The sequence below is a fragment of the Carassius carassius genome, chromosome 30 (genome assembly GCF_963082965.1).
Source record: "Carassius carassius chromosome 30, fCarCar2.1, whole genome shotgun sequence".
NCBI classification, from domain to species: Eukaryota; Metazoa; Chordata; class Actinopteri; order Cypriniformes; family Cyprinidae; genus Carassius; species Carassius carassius.
Window position 1 is genome coordinate 28,067,936 of NC_081784.1, and position 17,560 is coordinate 28,085,495.

Genomic DNA, 17,560 nt, shown 5'->3' on the forward strand with positions numbered 1-17,560 from the left:
TATCCGTTCTTCTCTTCAAGGGTTGCTTATATCATCTTATAGCAATTGTGCAATTATGCAATACTCTGACAGGTGAGAGTTCTGCCGCAAAGCTACTGCTGAGCTTTGATAAGTGTCTTTTTTTTTTTTTTTTGGAAGTGCAGCATTGTGCTGGGGGGGGGGGGGGTGTTCATCAAACAACCAGAGCAGAGGTGGTCATGTGATGAGCACATGAAACAAGTGGAAAGACAGAAATAGAGCTAGATGTTCTACCACTGTGAGGATGCTTTGAAAATGCCCTATGTGTGGTAACAGTGCCTCTGCACTGCCGCTAAAGACACTGCCGTGTCTTCATGCACCAACTGGAAATCCCCAAACCTCAAGTCCAGATTTTCCTGGTATGAGGATGCACTATACCAGGGGCGTAGCCATCTTTTCAGAAGTGAGGGGGACAGAAATTACACACACATACACACACACACACACACACACACACAAAAGAAGTCTCTTCTGCTCACGAAGCCTGCCTTTATTTGATCCAAAGTACAGCATAAGCAGTAATATTGTGACATATTTTTACTATTATTAAGTGTTTTCTATTTGAATATTTTTTAAATGTAATGTATTCCTGTGATCAGAGGTAAATTTTCAGCACCATTTCTCCAGTCTTCAGTGTCACATTAATCAGAAATCATTCTTAATATGCTGATTTGCTGATTATCAATATTTAAAACAGAGGAGTACATTTTCTTCAGCATTTTTTGATGAATACAAGGGTCCACAGATCAGCATTTATGTGAAATAAAAAGCTTTTGAAACATTATACACTATATCATTCAAAAGCTTAGTCAGTATAATTATTATTTTTTTTGTTAAATAAATGATAGAAATTAATACTTGTATTTAGCAAGTTTTTTTTAAATTGATCAAAAGTGATGATAAAGCATCATTTTACAAGAGATTTCTATTTCAGATAAATGCTGCTCTTCTGACCTGTCTATTCATCAAAGAAAAAGGAAAAAAATATACTCAGCTGTTTTCAACATTATCATAATACAAGTGTTTTTTTAGCAGCAAATCAGAATATCAGAATTATTTCTGAATTTTTCTCTAATTTCTAGATTTTAATTGGCTTAGAAATCTGAAGATTTCAGTTTCAGTTTTTTTAGAAAACTGCTGGACAATAACAAATAATGATTTGTTTATATACACGTATCATATAATAAGGCATAATAGTTTATATACTGCAATAAATGCTATGTCAATTAGCACTGCATTGTTCATATACTTTATCACCTGCTGGAGAAACAACTGTTTTCATGCAGGGATAGCTGGACTCTATTGCCCATATTAGGAGTTTCCTGGTACGTCTTTCTGCACGAGAGCGCCCCCTGGCTTCGAGTATGAATGAAACACGCACTGTTCATCTCGCCTTCTCGGTCCGAAAAAACATCAGGTCATGCGCAGACTATCCTGTCTCTCTGAGTTTAAATCTATGTTTATTCACACCAGCTCTTGAAAACCTCTATACGAACACATTTGCCCGAAAAAGTACAGGGGATGAATTTCCGTGATGATAAAAGTGGGGGGGACACGTCCCCCGCGTCCCCGGCGTCCCCGGCGTCCCCCGCGTAATCTACGCCCCTGCACTATACCAAGAATGTTGTGAACACTGGGGGTGGGTTATGGTTTTGCATCACAGATATTGGTCATTTCACATTTCTGTCATAAAAAAATTGTCAAATATTAAATGTTTTGCTACTTCAGTCTTACCTCACACTATTAAAGAATTGCTTCTGAGTTCATGTTCTGTCTCTGTGAAAGGTAAATCCTGCCTTCTTTGATTTCCTTATTTATTAATTTTGGCATTGATGAGTTTTGGCCATTTTTAACTTAAGCTATTAATAGTTTACAGTGTTATCCATAACGCCTGAGATGCTGAGATTCACTGACCTCTGGGAATGTCCCTTAGGAATGAGGAAAGGTGGCAGCTAAACTCTCAAATATGCCAACACTAATATTGCCTGGGGACGCAGGTCATTACATCACCCCATCTTCTGCTCTGCCCTCTAGGTTGATTCAACAGCTGTGTCTTCATTCATTCTCAGGTTGCTTCACAAGTCCCAGTTTTGGAGACGAAGCATTCAGTTGTTTTAACTTCATAAACCTCTCTGTAGGTTCAAGGGTTTCACAAAGGAAACAGTGAAAAGAAAAAAGCCTTGAAAGACCAGACTGTTCTGATAAATAAGAAAAAAAGGAAGACTTGCCATCTATCAAACATTAAGTAAGAATGGCTTATCATGACACGCTGGAATACAGCAATTATTCAGGACTGAGTCACAATTCAGACCATTTATAATGAAAGCAGACAAATATGTGATTGTCACTGTGGGCTTTTGTGAATGACAATCTTCAACTGAATGTTGAGAAGCAATCCAGCAATAAGATATCAATAGTCTTCTCATATTTCACCTATCACATGTGAAATACAGGGAGGCCACCGCTAGTCGTCACTTACAGCAATGAGTATTTCTAAAGGGAAGACTCAGTTTTCTGTGCCTTGTTAGCCTTTTCCTATTACCTTGTATGACCCATATTGTATTATGAGTTAATTCTTTACTGTAGACGAATGCTGGGTTTCCTAATGTTCTGGTACAGTACACATTAACTTTGCATCTGATATCGGTTTTGACACATATTGAGTAATAGCAAGTATGCGGTTCGCATCAAAACATAATAAATATGAACGTTTAACAGCTTTTTTGTCCAGTGTTTCAGTGCTGTTTATTGCATCCCTATTCAGTGCTGCATGACACAAAGCAGATTTCTTTCTTTTTACAGGGACCTCTGAATTATTGATTATGTTAAGTGCCATACCAGATATTTAAATAAAATCAACATTAATCAGCTGATGACACTTGGCTGCTTATCTGTGACTGTGTCAAGGAAATTATTAATCCACAGCTGTTTCATGTGTGATTCTTGAGCCAGCCAGTCCCATATTTTCATTTACATTTATTTTTTGCAGAGATGCTTTCTAAACATACCCATTTACAGGAATGTGCATATAGCGTCACAACAATTACTCATCACCAGGTAGAACAGCATAAAAATCAGTCTTTGATGATAGAGAATGAGTATTTTCAATCATATCTAATTTTAATGCAATTTTCCTTAGATGTCTTCAAAACACAAACCCAATTCATGTAAATCAAGCTGTTCAAATCAAGTAAAGATTCACATATTGATATTTAAATACCTTAAATACACCTTTTTTTAAAGTGAAATGTCCAGTGAGTGGGGAAAAAAAATTAAAAGCATTTTTTCTGAAAGATTGAAAGATTTGACATTTTATTACAGTGGTTTTTGTATGTATCACTGCAGATCGGAAAGTAAATCTCTGGTGAGTGATGCTGAAAGATTAATGCTCTATTGCGCTTGAAAATAACATAACGTTCCACCTACACTGAACCTTCACTAAACATAACCTATAATTTTAATCAATTGTAAAATAAGCAAAGCATTTTCTGAAGCATTTCCATTTAATCTTGTTTCTACTCTTTTTGTTGAGTGTCATGACTAGTGTTTCAAAGGATTTGTGGATTTTGAGTGCTCAGTCTTGCAAATGCTTTATGTATAGGGATGTTTTTGGAGCTTAAATCTAGGTACAGTCATGTTTTTTCCAATGAGCAAATTCTGTTGTTCATCACTTTTTTTCATTTGTATTTTGTATTTTTTATTTTTTTGCATTCTATTTAAAATTACACCCTAGTTGAGATCCTTCTAGTTTTCTAGTTGTGCTAGAAAAAAAGGACTAATCATGTTTAATAAAAAATACAAATAAAAATCACCTGCTTTAATAACTTAAATAGAGTTAAATTTAGTACATCTGGCTATGGTTTTTACAGCCACAAAGTAAGGCATCTTGTTTTCAGTTTGTTTTGCAGTTTGGAAAAACCATCACATGCGCACAGTGACCAACTACTTCATAGTGAACCTGTCCTTCGCAGACATCCTGGTCACAATCATATGTCTTCCTGCGAGTCTTGTGGTTGACATCACAGAAACCTGGTTCTTCGGACAGACCCTGTGCAAGATACTACCTTACTTACAGGTGAGGAAACTGACAGCATATGTACATTTACCACTATATTTGCCCTCTCAAAATGAAGTTTCAAATGTTTTGAGATCTGTACATTTGTGAACTATGACACCTTTGATCTTGAACATCTATTACTTCTGACACATCAGTATACCAACCTGCTTGCTGCTAGAGGCTGTGCGCTTTTTTAAGTGAATGCTTTGCTTCCCCATCAATAAATCACATTAACAATTTATATTTTTATTTATTTTTTTGAGCTACAGATGTACTGCCATAATATGACATACTTGTCAACATCAATAGATGAAACAGATGGAGTTCCTGAGGATGACAACATGCTCCTCTGGTCAATTTTTCAGAACATATTACTCAACCTTCTTTTCTTGGAAGGGTCTGATGGATGGACTTTAATATTTCAGCTGTAATATACCCTTTATACATACCCTTAACAGTTTGAGAGCTAAAAGTATCGTTTCTTTCTTCTACATTCCTGATATCCATGGTTTTCTTATATTTTCTAATATAAATGAGAGTTTTGAAGTTATCAAGACTGAGGAAGCAGCTGTGAGCCTTGGCTACAGTTACTAAGTGTTGATATGTGCCTGAATAAAATCACTTGTTTTTAATCACATTCATGCCTTTTGACTCTCAAAGAAAGTCAAGTTGATTGATGCCAATATTATGTAGGATGCTTGCATCTTGCAAATGTGTGCCAGGCACTTAAGCTCAAACTTCTTTGAGCAGAGGCTTAGAACAAAGGCAGAACATCACAAGGAATTCTACTTGAGCAGCACTAGAGTATGGAAAAGTCTAATATAAATGCTATGCCAAAGCATTCAGACATTCGCCGTATAAAGCACTTCAAAAGCATATCTGTAGGAAATTGACCAATTTGCACAGAAAACATGCATTGAAAATCAAGCAATGATCATATTATCTAATGTCCTATTGTTTTTTAAATATGGTACTGGTCTTTTAGAAATGGAATTTCAACAATCCACAACTACATTATACCTTACACCACAACTGAAAATATATATTTGTCAGTAAATCAAAGCAATCCGTTCCAGAATCCTTCAGCTACTGCATAATACATTCATACATTCATTATGATCACCCACGATGGTCATCATTTCAAATTTTCTAAACAATTTTATGGGTTTACATTTATGTATTTGGTGGCATGATTACTGCTCCACTGATTTTAGCAAGTTAATGTTTTAGACCAGGGTTTCCCAAACGAGGTATCATGGGGGAACTGCAGGGGGTTCGTGAGTTGATGAAAAACTAATAATTAATTACACTGAATGTAAAATTAAAATAAATGGGGCTGCACGATAATTGCAAAGTGATCTGTTCAGTGCCTCAGAGCAGCTTGGTTCACAGTAAATGCAGTGACTCCATCTCTGCTTGTGCTGTGAATTGAGCATACATTTGGCAATACAGCATGTGCTAGGTTTACTTTATTTACATGCTTGCATCATTTCTTGGACAAAACGTTTATGGACAGAAGTTTACAGCATTTCACCAGTATTTCACCAAAATAAAAGCTCAAGGGTTGGAATGTTTGAAAGTGAAGAAATCAATGCATAAAAAAAAAAAAAAAAAAAAAAAAAAAATATATATATATATATATATATATATATATATATATATATATATACGGCTCTACTCTGAGCTCATCCCGAGTGACCGAGCTTCTCACCCTATCTCTAAGGGAGTGCCCAGCCACCCGACGGAGAAAGCTCATTTCGGCCGCCTGTATCCGGGATCTTGTCCTTTCGGTCATGACCCACAGCTCATGACCATAGGTGAGAGTAGGAACGTAGATTGACCGGTAAATCGAGAGCTTTGCCTTATAGCTCAGCTCCTTCTTCACCACGACAGACCGGTACAGCGACCGCATTACTGCAGAAGCTGCACCGATCCGTCTGTCAATCTCACGTTCCATCCTTCCCTCACTCGTGAACAAGACCCCAAGATACCTGAACTCCTCCACTTTATTCTATTTAACTGCATGTCATAAGGACATTTACTAACATCAGAGAACCATGAACATGCAAATGTTGTTGAATTATTAAAATAGTAACTATTAAGTTCTAAGAGTAGGGACACACCAAACTGACACCGAAGAGCTAGCACTGAGGAAAACCAATGGCATTGTCAATTGAATCAATTGGCGTTGAGTCAATTGAATACTACAATACAATGGACATAATCTGAAATCTAAGACTTTGTTTCATATTAAAAGTACCATAGCACACTGCTTATTTCAATATACCTGACCTCTTTGTTGAAGCCTTCTTCGCCTGCATGACAGCCCTCAGGTCGCCAGGCTGAGGCTTAGGCTGAGAGCGTCGTCTATGCCCCCAGGCTGCCTGAGGGGGGTCTGTAGAAGCGACGCTCTCTTTTTGCATCTGTCTGTAGGCGGAGGAGCTGACGGATGGCTGCAGCTGCCCGGTTGGGGCAGGCTTCTTAGGCTTTGAGCGGCGAGGGAGGTATTGTCTGAAGGCTGCAGATTATTCTGCGCCACCTGAAACCTGTCGACGACGACATTATACTTACCTAGTCACCGAACAGGCCAGAAGGCGAACCTTCCTCAACTCCGCCATAACTCCCGGAGTTGGACCCTCACCCTCATCAATATCGTTAAGAAGGTCGGCCTGGTATGTTTGCAGTACTACCACTATATGCAGACTAGCACCAGCCCGACACGCAGCCATATAAACCCTGCCCACTAACGTAGATATATCAGTACGGCTTAGTGGGCAGCACTGGGTTTTTTAGGGATGATGCAGACTCGGGGGCTAAATAGGTGCTTTGTAAGCGGCTGTTCCACCCGAGGCAGCATCCCATAACCGTTCTCTCGCCCCCCAAAGATATTATTATAGTTAGCACAGGGGGGTTGGACATGCGAGATAAGTGTGGTTTATTCCACAATTTACACAACTCGTTGTGTAAATCGGGAAACAACGGTAAACCCTGATGACGAGGTTGCTCTCTGTGCTGCAGGAAACGCTCGTCCAACTTGCTTTTAATAAGCGTTTCCTGCCTCTCATGTGGCCAAATGATATTAAGACAGGCCACTGCACGAGAGACAACCTCCACCAGCTTCTCATATGCGGGGAATAGGGGTGGCGAGTCATCCCCAAAATCCCCGCCTTCAATGTTGAGCACGTCTACTTCCTCGGAAGCAGACAGCTCAAACACCGAGCTCTCCACTCGTGCGGAAGAAGCCACGGGGTGGGCTTCCGCGCGAGGCGAGAGAGCACATGGATTGGCAATCTCTCACAATCCTCGCAAGCAGCCCCCTCTAGAGCGCATGCTGCACTCCCAAACAATGCACACACATACTCGCCATAATAATGCTTGTGACTGTTAGACAATACAACACCAAATAAGATAAACAAGACAGAAAGCGCTTGCTGAAGAACAGAAAGCTGTCTCTGTTGTGTGCCGGTGTCCTTTTTATAGCTTCCGCATATGCCGTCACACATTACGTCATGACGCAATACCAATCAAGATTGGCTCAGTTTCATTCATACTTCAGAGGTGCTACGCTGAGGGGCCTCCCCCAAAGTGTCGTTCGACGCAGTTCGATGTTCCCTCGAAGGGGAACAGTTTTACCCATCCCTACTGTTAGTGGAGAAATTAGGCAAAACAGTGGTAATTCATACAGTATGTGCACAGCCTCTCTCTCTCTCTCTCTGGTGTAAATAAACTCTTGGTGAATTACAATGTTCTGAGAATAGAATATTGAAGTGGAAATCGATAAGTAACACTTAACAGATATTTCCGTATTGCGCAGGTGGGAAGCTCTGTTTTGGGGAATACATCTCTTTATATCAGGCAAACCCAGTTGTGTTCCTCTGCGTCCACATTAAAACTTTTTGTAGCCTATATATTATGCTCTATTCATATATATTTTTTGAAATCTCACGCTTTTTTACTCAATTTTAAACAGTGTTCTTGTATTCAAATTAAGCACGGTCCACTGCTGCACACTTGCCACAGCGAGTGTTTTTTCAAAGATGCCCTTCCATCCATGATTTTCTGGATGCGGTCGTTAACTGGTGCCGAGTGATGGTCATGCTGTCATCGCTGTCTGGGCATTAAGAACGCTTTTGCTTTCATGGACGAGTCATGCTCCCATTGTGGGAAAATGACAGTCTTGGGGTTGCGAACCAGGCTCTGTTTCTTACAAAGGTGTGGGGTACTCGTGCCTCTGCCTAGATCTAGGGTTCCCCCTGGCGAAAAGCTACAGTGGTCTGATGGTGAATAATTATCAGAGGAAACCAACCTCCGAGAGCTCCTCCTTCCTCCGGCAATTCACAGCCAGTGGGGCTGCCAAGAGAACAGGCTGGACCCTCTCATGTGGTAATACTTGTATTTTTTGGTGCTCCCCACAATGATTGGATGCCGATCACTGCATCTGTAGGTGAGCCAGACCTTTCTGGAGAGGATTATATGGCAGCACTGCAACCCTCTGGGTAACCAGCTGTGCTGTATTCAGATACGGGAATAATGGCTTTCCCGGGGTGCCGAGAGCATCTGGCACGAGCGGAGACCTATACCACGTCCCTAACTCTGTGTGGCTCACGCTGGTTCTCAGGACCACACTCTGGTGCCTTTCTTTCTGGAGGTGCATGATGAGATTACTGGGTCATGGACACTGATCACTGATCACTGACACTGTGCAAGATCAAGGAGGACAAGGAGCAGGTCCTGCTCATGGCGCCTTACTGGCCCACTCAGACTTTGTTCCCGGAACTAATTCTTTTCTCGACAGCCCCTCCCTGGCAGATTCCTCTGAGGAAGGATCTACTGACTCAGAAATGGGGCACCCTGTGTAACCCATGTCCAGACCTCCGGAAACATCATGTCTGGCCCCTGGATGTGACGCGGAGGTTCTAGTTGACCAAATCCTAGTGGCTAAATCCAACATGGACCTCCTCTATACCCTCTTGGGACTTGCTTATATTGCTCAGAGCACTACAGCAGGGCCTATTTGAGCCTTTGCAGACAGTTCAGCTGAAGTTTCTCTAAATGAAAACCATCAAGAGGAATGAATCATGAATCATTTTCAGTCAATGATTCATTCCTAGCTCACAGAACTAGAAGGGTTGCATCCTCCTGGGTGCTGGCTTGTGGCACCTCACTGACAGATATTTGTAGAGCTGCGGGCTGGGCAACGCCCAATATGTTTGCTAGATTCTATAGCTTTTTGTGTGGAGCCGGTATTCTCCTGTGTTTTCACCTCAAACAGGTAGAAGGACCAAGAGGCCCAGGCTTCTGGTTGGCTTGCTAAAACCACTCCAGAGTGTCCATATCATATCCTCTGTCGAGCTCCTTCATCCCCTCAGATGCTAAACGTGGTGTAGCTTCCAGCACCAGGTCCTCACTCAATTAATCTGTGAGAACCTGAAGCGGGCTGGGTTCTATGTGCAGAGACCTAAGTGGATCCCATATGTATAAAAAGTCCACGGTATAACCTCCTAGCCTGTGTTTCCCAGGGAGACTTCCTGCTATTTTCCAAGACAATTACAATCACCTCTAATCTTTCATATGCACCTAAACGGTTGGTCATATGTTTAAGTGCTTCCAAAACCTCCTTCGGGAAGGATGGTGGGGGGGGGGGGGGGGGTCAGTCTTTCTGAGTGGGTAATGCAATAGCAGCAGTGGCCTACACCAAAAAGAGGCTTCCACATGACACTGGAAGGTGCAGTACCTGTGGCACTTTGGTAGGGATCCCATTTCATCAGTCATCTTCATGACATCAAGAGCTACCGACTGAAAGAGAACATCTCCATTATGTATTGTAACCCTTGTTCCCCGAAGGAGTGAACAGAGACGTCACATCCAGTCACCACAGCTTCTGTACCACCACTGAGCGTTGAATATGTACTGCGCTTGCTACCTACCTTATATTCACTCTGTGATCAGCGGTAGCTGGACGAAATAATCGCATGCCAATGTGCATTGGCTCATTTAATTTACACTCTAAGTGGATTGCACTCTGTAAGCGAAACCCCAATTTGTCGGTCATCCGACGTGACATCTCCATTCCCTCTTTCAGGGAATGAGGGTTACAGTATGTAACCGAGATGTTCCTGTTTGGTTATTTTTTTGAGAACCAATAATATATATAATAGATATAGATAAAAAGGTTATCTCTTTACTGAATTATTACTTAAAATTTATATAACTATGTGAGTTAATATAATTTTGGATGGATTCACTGAAGATCAAAAGTAAAATTTACAGACTGCACTTTAGTGTTAAGAAATTAATTTACTGATGTCCAACTTTAAAAGTACAGTATGAGATCTCAGAAAATGCTAACATTAGCCTTATAGCACTGAAAGCAAATATCCCACCCTCCCTGCAATCGCTGTCCAAAGCCATACCCCCTGAAAGCATTTATGCTCACAGACCAGAATACCAGAGATAACATTACTACAGTAGGCTACATCAGGACACAAGACATGCAAAATATGTGTACGAGGACTGGAATTGGAAACCACTGAGCTACATCATGTTACATTACCAGCCAGAAAATTAATTCTACAATACCAGGAATTAAGTAATGTTTATTCCTATAGCACCTTTCAAGAGCAAGTGTTACAATGTGTTTTACATCAAAATAAATAAAAAACCAATAAAAGTTACAAATAGACATGACAAGTAAAAGAACAGAATAGACAAATGCAAGTTTAAACAAGTGAGTTTTCAGCTGCTTTTTAAAAATGTCCACAGAGTCTAGAGATCTCAGTTTCAGAGGAAGAGCATTCCACATCTTGGGAGCAACTACCGGGTTGTTGATGTTTGTCTGCCATTCTAGCTCTGTCTGCACAGCATGCGTGAATGTGCTGATGAAATATCCAGTCAGTACATACATTGACAGGCAGGTAGGAAAGTCATTCAAAATGCTCTGACCGAGCATTTTGATTGGACATACATTTCTTGGTCCTACATCTTCCGCAGATAACATAAATACAGATAAATATTTAAACCACTTACCTTAATTAACAGCGTCAATAAGGGTTTATAGTCCAAAGATGCATATACATGGAGACAAATAGATATGTTTACTCATGTTTACTTCACATTTCTACAGACAGAATCATAATTTCTATTCATTTTCCAATGATTTATACTATCTGATGATAAATAACTGCTCCCAGCGCTGTCTCTGTGTTTACTCTTCCATGTTTGCGCTGAGATTGACAGAGATCAGGGGCCCCTTTCAATAAGGAGGTTCAACCAACTTTGAATTAAAACTTGAACTCTTGAGTTGACTTTCCAGATTATACACTGGCCCCCTGCTTGGGGAGTGAGAGGTGCCTTCACCATCCCCCAAGAGCAGCTTCCTCCCTCTCTGGGTCGCCCTCAGGGGGCCTCTTGCTCTTCTACTTACTGCCAGGTATTATGGGGCCCAGGACAGGTGGAGCGGCCGGCCTACGCCCAGCTCCAAGGCGCTGCTTGCTGGAGGCTGCTGTGGATGCAGCAAGAGAGCGGGGGGCTGCCCGCGTACACGAGCAGGCTGGGGTGCTGCGGCCGGCATACAGCTGTAGGCAGCAGCTGCCCGCCTGGCTGGGTGTGACATACCGCCTCAGTCTGCTTCTGTGCAGCTGAGAGCTGCTGGGCCAGGCTCTCGACTGCATCACCTAAGAGGCCGGTCTGGCACTCAGGAGCCGAACTTTGTCAGGGTCCCTTATATTGACCAGACACAGCCAGAGGTGTTGCTCCTGGTCCACAAGTGTAGACATCACATGACCCAGGGGGTCAGGCCGGGGTGGAGATTTCCACTCGAGTCGTGCCCTCTCAGCAGCCTGGGTAAGCATAGCCTACATCTCCGGATCCGATTCAGGCCTTGCCACCGCCCCAGAGATCAGCAGCGCAAACAAACCCTTGAGTGCACTGAACGCGTCACACACAAGGCAGTTTGCTAGGAGCAGAATGATGCTGTAGCTCGGCCCTGAAGTGAAAAGCTGGTATGCTTGATAATCGCATGCAAGTGTGCATTGGCTTGTTTAGTTTACACTCGAAGTAGATTGGTCTCCCTAAGCAAGATCCTAATTCATCTGTCATTGACGTAAGATCGACAATGACCAACTTAAAATCTGAATTGTCAGTCAGTAAAGCATTTTATTTTTTTATTTTATTTTTTTATTTATTATTATTATTATTATTATTATTGTTATTATTATTATTATTTTATCAATTTGAAAATGTTATTGCAGCCATAGCCTATGAATGAATGAAAATGCATATTTTTAATTAAAGAGGACAGCTTTAAAGCTTAAAGAGAACTGCGGCTTGAGTTTGTGCTTCAATAATGAGATTCAAGTTTAAGAATACACTGGAAGTGAAAGACATAATCCCTCAGTTAGACTGCATGTTTTCTTGGCTTGCTGGATGTTTCATCAATAATCATGTTGTTTGCATTCACTCAAACTGATTTGCTGAAATCAAAACAGGCAGAGGATTCTTCAAGCCTTCCTCAATTGGCTACATTACAGTGTTGTTGTAATGCTTAAATATAACAATTAATTTGAAATAACATAATTAAAGTAATTTTAATATTTAGCATCAAGAAGTTATTTACAATGATTTGTAAGATTATTTTCAAAAAATTGAATTAATCTTAAATTTTGTCTTAACAAATCAGTAATGAACATTCTTAAGAAAGTATTTTTGGGAATACAAAACAATCTTAACTTTTTTCTTAAGTTAAAAAAATAATAAGAATCTGGGTTGGATCATCAAGTTTGGATGCTTAAGTATTTCTAAATCTCTCTCATTTACATTTATAACTTCATATATTAAGAATGTACATTCTTTGTCTGTTCCACACTGTGGGTTCTGAGATTCTATCCTCTGTTGTCTTTCAGACAATCTCTGTGTCTGTATCAGTTCTGACACTGAGCTGCATAGCCCAAGATCGCTGGTATGCTATCTGCCACCCCCTGAAATTCAAGAGTACTGCCAAAAGAGCCCGCAAGAGTATTGTTCTGATCTGGCTCATTTCCTGCGTGATCATGATTCCACAAGCCATAGTCATGGAATGCAGCAGTCTGCTCCCAGAGCTCACCAACAAAACCAGTCTGTTCACCGTGTGTGATGAACAGTGGGCAGGTAAGAAATCCTTTTACTGCTGAAAACTCTCCTATCAAGGCACAGTGGGGCTATATACCATTTTAGACAGGCCATTTATATTTGCAGTGTGAGTGTAGAGAGATAATAAGGTTCAAGCACTTATTGACGGCAACCTGTACAGTTTGTAACCGAAATGGTCTTCTCTCCACAGCAGTGTTCAGTTATAATACACTTAATCAAAGATTTTAAGAAAAAAAGTTGTAAAACAACATGTCTAAACTCTTAATGTTTTGAGAATTTTACCAAATTTTTGGAGAATAATAATATTTTATAAGAATAAATCTTAACATTATGAGATTAAGTCTTAAATGTGAAAACTATTTTAATCTATGCAAACTGAATACACTGTAAAGATAAATAAATACATATATAAATATAATAGCTAAGCAATCGTTTCATTTATTTAAAACACATTTTTATATTGGTCTAATAAAAATGTGTGATTTCTGGTTAAAACATGTTTTGTGCAATTTGACTAAAAGCAAATAACACTAGCCAAAGAGGGCGACAAAGGAAAATAAAAGAAACAGTACTGTTTAAGTCAGGGCTGGACTGGGACAAAAAATCGGCCCGGGCATTTTTGCCCAGACCGGCCCACTATATGTTCATAAACACCACGCATCTTTGCACGCCCTTAATTATATGCATACCAACTCCTATACATTAAAACCACTAATGCCATGTAATGAGTGAGTATAGGAACGATTGAGAGTTAACAGATGAAATCCAAATTTTATATGTATTAATACAGTTGAACTAAACTCCACAGCGGTGAATCCTAAAACAAGCTATAAGCGGCTCTGACATAGGAATACCAGTGTTTCTTATAGGATTTTTGTTAAAACTATGGTGGTGTGTCCTCGGTCCTTCTAGGGGGGTTCGGGGGCATGCCCCCCCGTGAGAAAATTTTGTGCATTTTAATGTTAAATTCATTAATCTGGTGCACTTTGAGAGTTCAAAATTAAAAGCTCCAACCCATATTCAGTGTGCAAATTAAACAAAGAAAAATTCAAACCTCTTTTAGTTACAGTGTCTATTTACATTACACCTATACATAATAATAGTTATAATATTAATCCAATGACAGTAATAGCCATATTTTGTAAAACAAATGCACAAAAAATAAAGGAAACTTTCTTAATTAGTTGTACCAATTTCTATACTTGAAAGAGATAAGCACATGATCTTTTATTTTGACACTGCATCAAGCTTTTATTTTGGCGGAAAACATGGTTTACAAACGCCTCTTATTAAATTTCTAGTGAATTGCGGTAATCGTCAACTATGCAGATGTGGTAATAATCTACACTCATGACATGGCCTAAGTGTTTTGAAAGTAGTTATGCTTACCGCAGGCTCTACACTTTCTCATCTCTCTCCTGATCCTCCGTCCTCAATATCATCATCTGCCACAGGAGCTGATGAAGGTCAGAAAACATATATTTTGACACAGTTTACAGTGTCTGCTTTAAGGGCCTGGTTCTATTTTTTCACGCGATTTATCTGCACATTCCTTGCGTTTCTTCTCCATCTTTTTTTACAGATGACACTGCTGCCGCTCGCTCACTCGTTTAAAGTTGTGATTGGGCCAGCCCAGTGTCAATCAAGAAAAGAGCCAATGGGCCGCTGATCTACGCGTTTCATGGGCTGGTCTGTCAGAAAAAAAAACTAACACTGACTTTGACCAATGCATTACACCGGCACAAACCCAGCGCCGCCAATTAAGCAAAACAAAACAAAACGAATGGGCCGCCGATGTACAAATTTTATGGGCCGTTTAAAAAAAAAAGTGTATGAGAGTATGATATATCTGCCCAAAAAGCACGTCGGCCCACCGGGCAAATGCCCGGTATGCCCAATGGCCAGTCCAGCTATGGTTTAAGTAATATTATTGATTGACACCGTAGCAGAACATGTACTGGTCTGATTTACTGACTGCAGAAATTATTGTGTTTTCTTTCTTTTTTATGTTGTTACATACCACAAAATATTATGCATATTTTAAAAAGACTTCAGAATAAACTTTAAGTCTTTAATCAGAGTCAGCTAAATTAAACTATCTAATAAAATGTTTTACTTTTATCTGGAAAACTCTACATTCATATATATAATAGCTAATTTATATTTTGTTTATGGTGAAATTAAATTATATACACAATATTAGTTATACTGTACTGTGTTTTCATATAAATTGTACAAATGGCAGTAAAACCATAATGTCCTCTTTTATGTTTTAGAATTAGTCACTTCTTATCAACATACTGTTATGAATAATGAACCTCTCATAACGGCAGTTGTTTATGCATTTTTTTTTTTTTTTGGTTGGTAAATTCTCCTTTCAGTTTTATAAACTGTGAAATTTGTCAGAAGCAGCACTTCCAAGTCAATGAAGCCCAAAGGCACTTTTGTTTCCTAGTTCTCCCAGTTGCAGTACCATCTTGAACTGCATGTTGCTAGAGTAAAAATGAATCAAACTCTTTTATGGATTCAAACATTTATAGTTCTGTGCAGCATATTCCCTTAAAAAGATTAAATCTGTTTGCTCTGATCATTGCCTTGATGAACAAAAAGACACCATGAAAGATGAAAAGACATCAAAGGCATAGAGCGGCTCCCTGATGAGAAACGTGGGCTGTCCCCCCTGATGAGTTCTCACAATGGCCCCCAATGAGTCAGTTATGCCACAATGACAGCAGGCTATATGAAGAGAAGATGAGGGCCCATGAGACGATTATTGGGCCAAACAGTAATCTCCATTGAGGCAGACAATTTGCTGGACAAGTAGATAACCTTAAATCACCTTTTGCAATATCCTTCAAGTAGAATTTCGTAACACCAAGTCAAGGACTTCATTGCAAGGTTACAATTTCTGTTAGAACAACAAAGCAAATGAGGTTAAAATTCTGATTAATAAATAAGAATATTTCAATGAGAATAGAATAAAAGAGTTAAGCTTGTCCCCGACTTCCCCTATATGAAATACATAATAAAGTAGACTTGGAAAGACTTTTATTTTTATCTTAATATCGCATTCTTGAAATTTGATATTAAAACATGCAGACTAAAGTTTTTGATGTTTTTGAACATCAAAGTGCAGGGAAGTTCATATTATATATAACATTAAACACAATAAATAAATGTATTATTTCAATTATTAGCTAAAGTCTTTGCATAAACCATTTTGAACTAAACATGTTTGCCCAATCCAAGATGCCATCTTTGATTTCACCTCATTGTATATGCCTTAGCACTATAAATATAAGATTAAAGTGAAATAAAAAGTGGATCTCAGAAATCTCCACTCTTTTGGGAGCTGTCAACATTAAAAATCTCTTAAAAGAGTCTTCTCAATAATTCTCTGGCTCTCCAAAGACTTTGATGCTCTGTCACTATTTCTGAACTGCTCTCTGTAGGCTGTAATGAATCAAATATGTCATGAAGCTAAAAGTATGACAACCAATGCAATTTTGGCCCTTTGTGATTTCGTGCTGCCACTACAGGTCACAGGCTTGGATCTAGCCACAGGTGTTTGAAAAAATCACGGTGCTCAGAGCAGATGTCTATCGCAATAAATTCAACCAGATTTGCTAATGGTCTCGTTGTCATTGCCTGCTAGAATACCACTTTATAACGTTCTCCCTGGGGTTGCAGCACAATTACTGTGATAAAACCCAGCTCTACTAAATATTACAAACCTGGGCTGTCAATCTAAACAGCATGAGATGCTTTTGAAGAAATCTGGATGAATTTGATGAAGTTGGAAGAGTAATTTCATAGACCCACATTGACAATAAGACTGCCAAGTGCTTGTTTACTGCATATACAGCACACACAGGACATGATTGTTTATTTTTACATTCAAAAACCATTTTGAGAGATAATCAAGTCTCTAACAGGTCTCTCTGTGATAATGGATAGATGATTCAAAACACATTTAATTTCTGTCAACATTACTGTTTGTTATGACATGTTCTCATTTGCTGCTTTTCCTAGTAATGAGAAATTAAGTTCCGAAAATAACATCTAGCTGACATTGCTCAAAAGCCAATACCTCCACCCCAATAACCCCCCACCCCCAACGCCGCCAAATTAGCATGTCCTTAATTCTAATGCTGATTGTATATATATATGTGTGTGTGTGTGTGTGTGTGTGTGTCTGTGTGTCTGTGTGTATGTGACCCTGGAGGACGAAACCAGTATTAAGTCTGGGGTATATTTTTATCAATAGCCAAAAAAACATTGTATGGTCAAAATTATCGATTTGTCTTTAATGCCAAAAATTATTAGGATATTAATTATAAATAATAATTGTTATAATTT

At 39.5% G+C, this 17,560-nt stretch overlaps 1 protein-coding gene across 1 annotated transcript in view; it reads left to right on the forward strand.

Annotated features, from left to right (window-relative positions):
- The window catches only part of LOC132111214 (orexin receptor type 2-like), a 64,673-nt gene that overhangs the window by 15,879 nt on the left and 31,234 nt on the right, over nucleotides 1–17,560 (forward strand). The window contains exons 2-3 of the mRNA XM_059518370.1: nucleotides 3,915–4,093; nucleotides 12,976–13,219. Of these exons, the coding sequence (XP_059374353.1) occupies nucleotides 3,915–4,093; nucleotides 12,976–13,219 (423 nt within the window). The remainder of the gene's footprint in view (nucleotides 1–3,914; nucleotides 4,094–12,975; nucleotides 13,220–17,560) is intronic.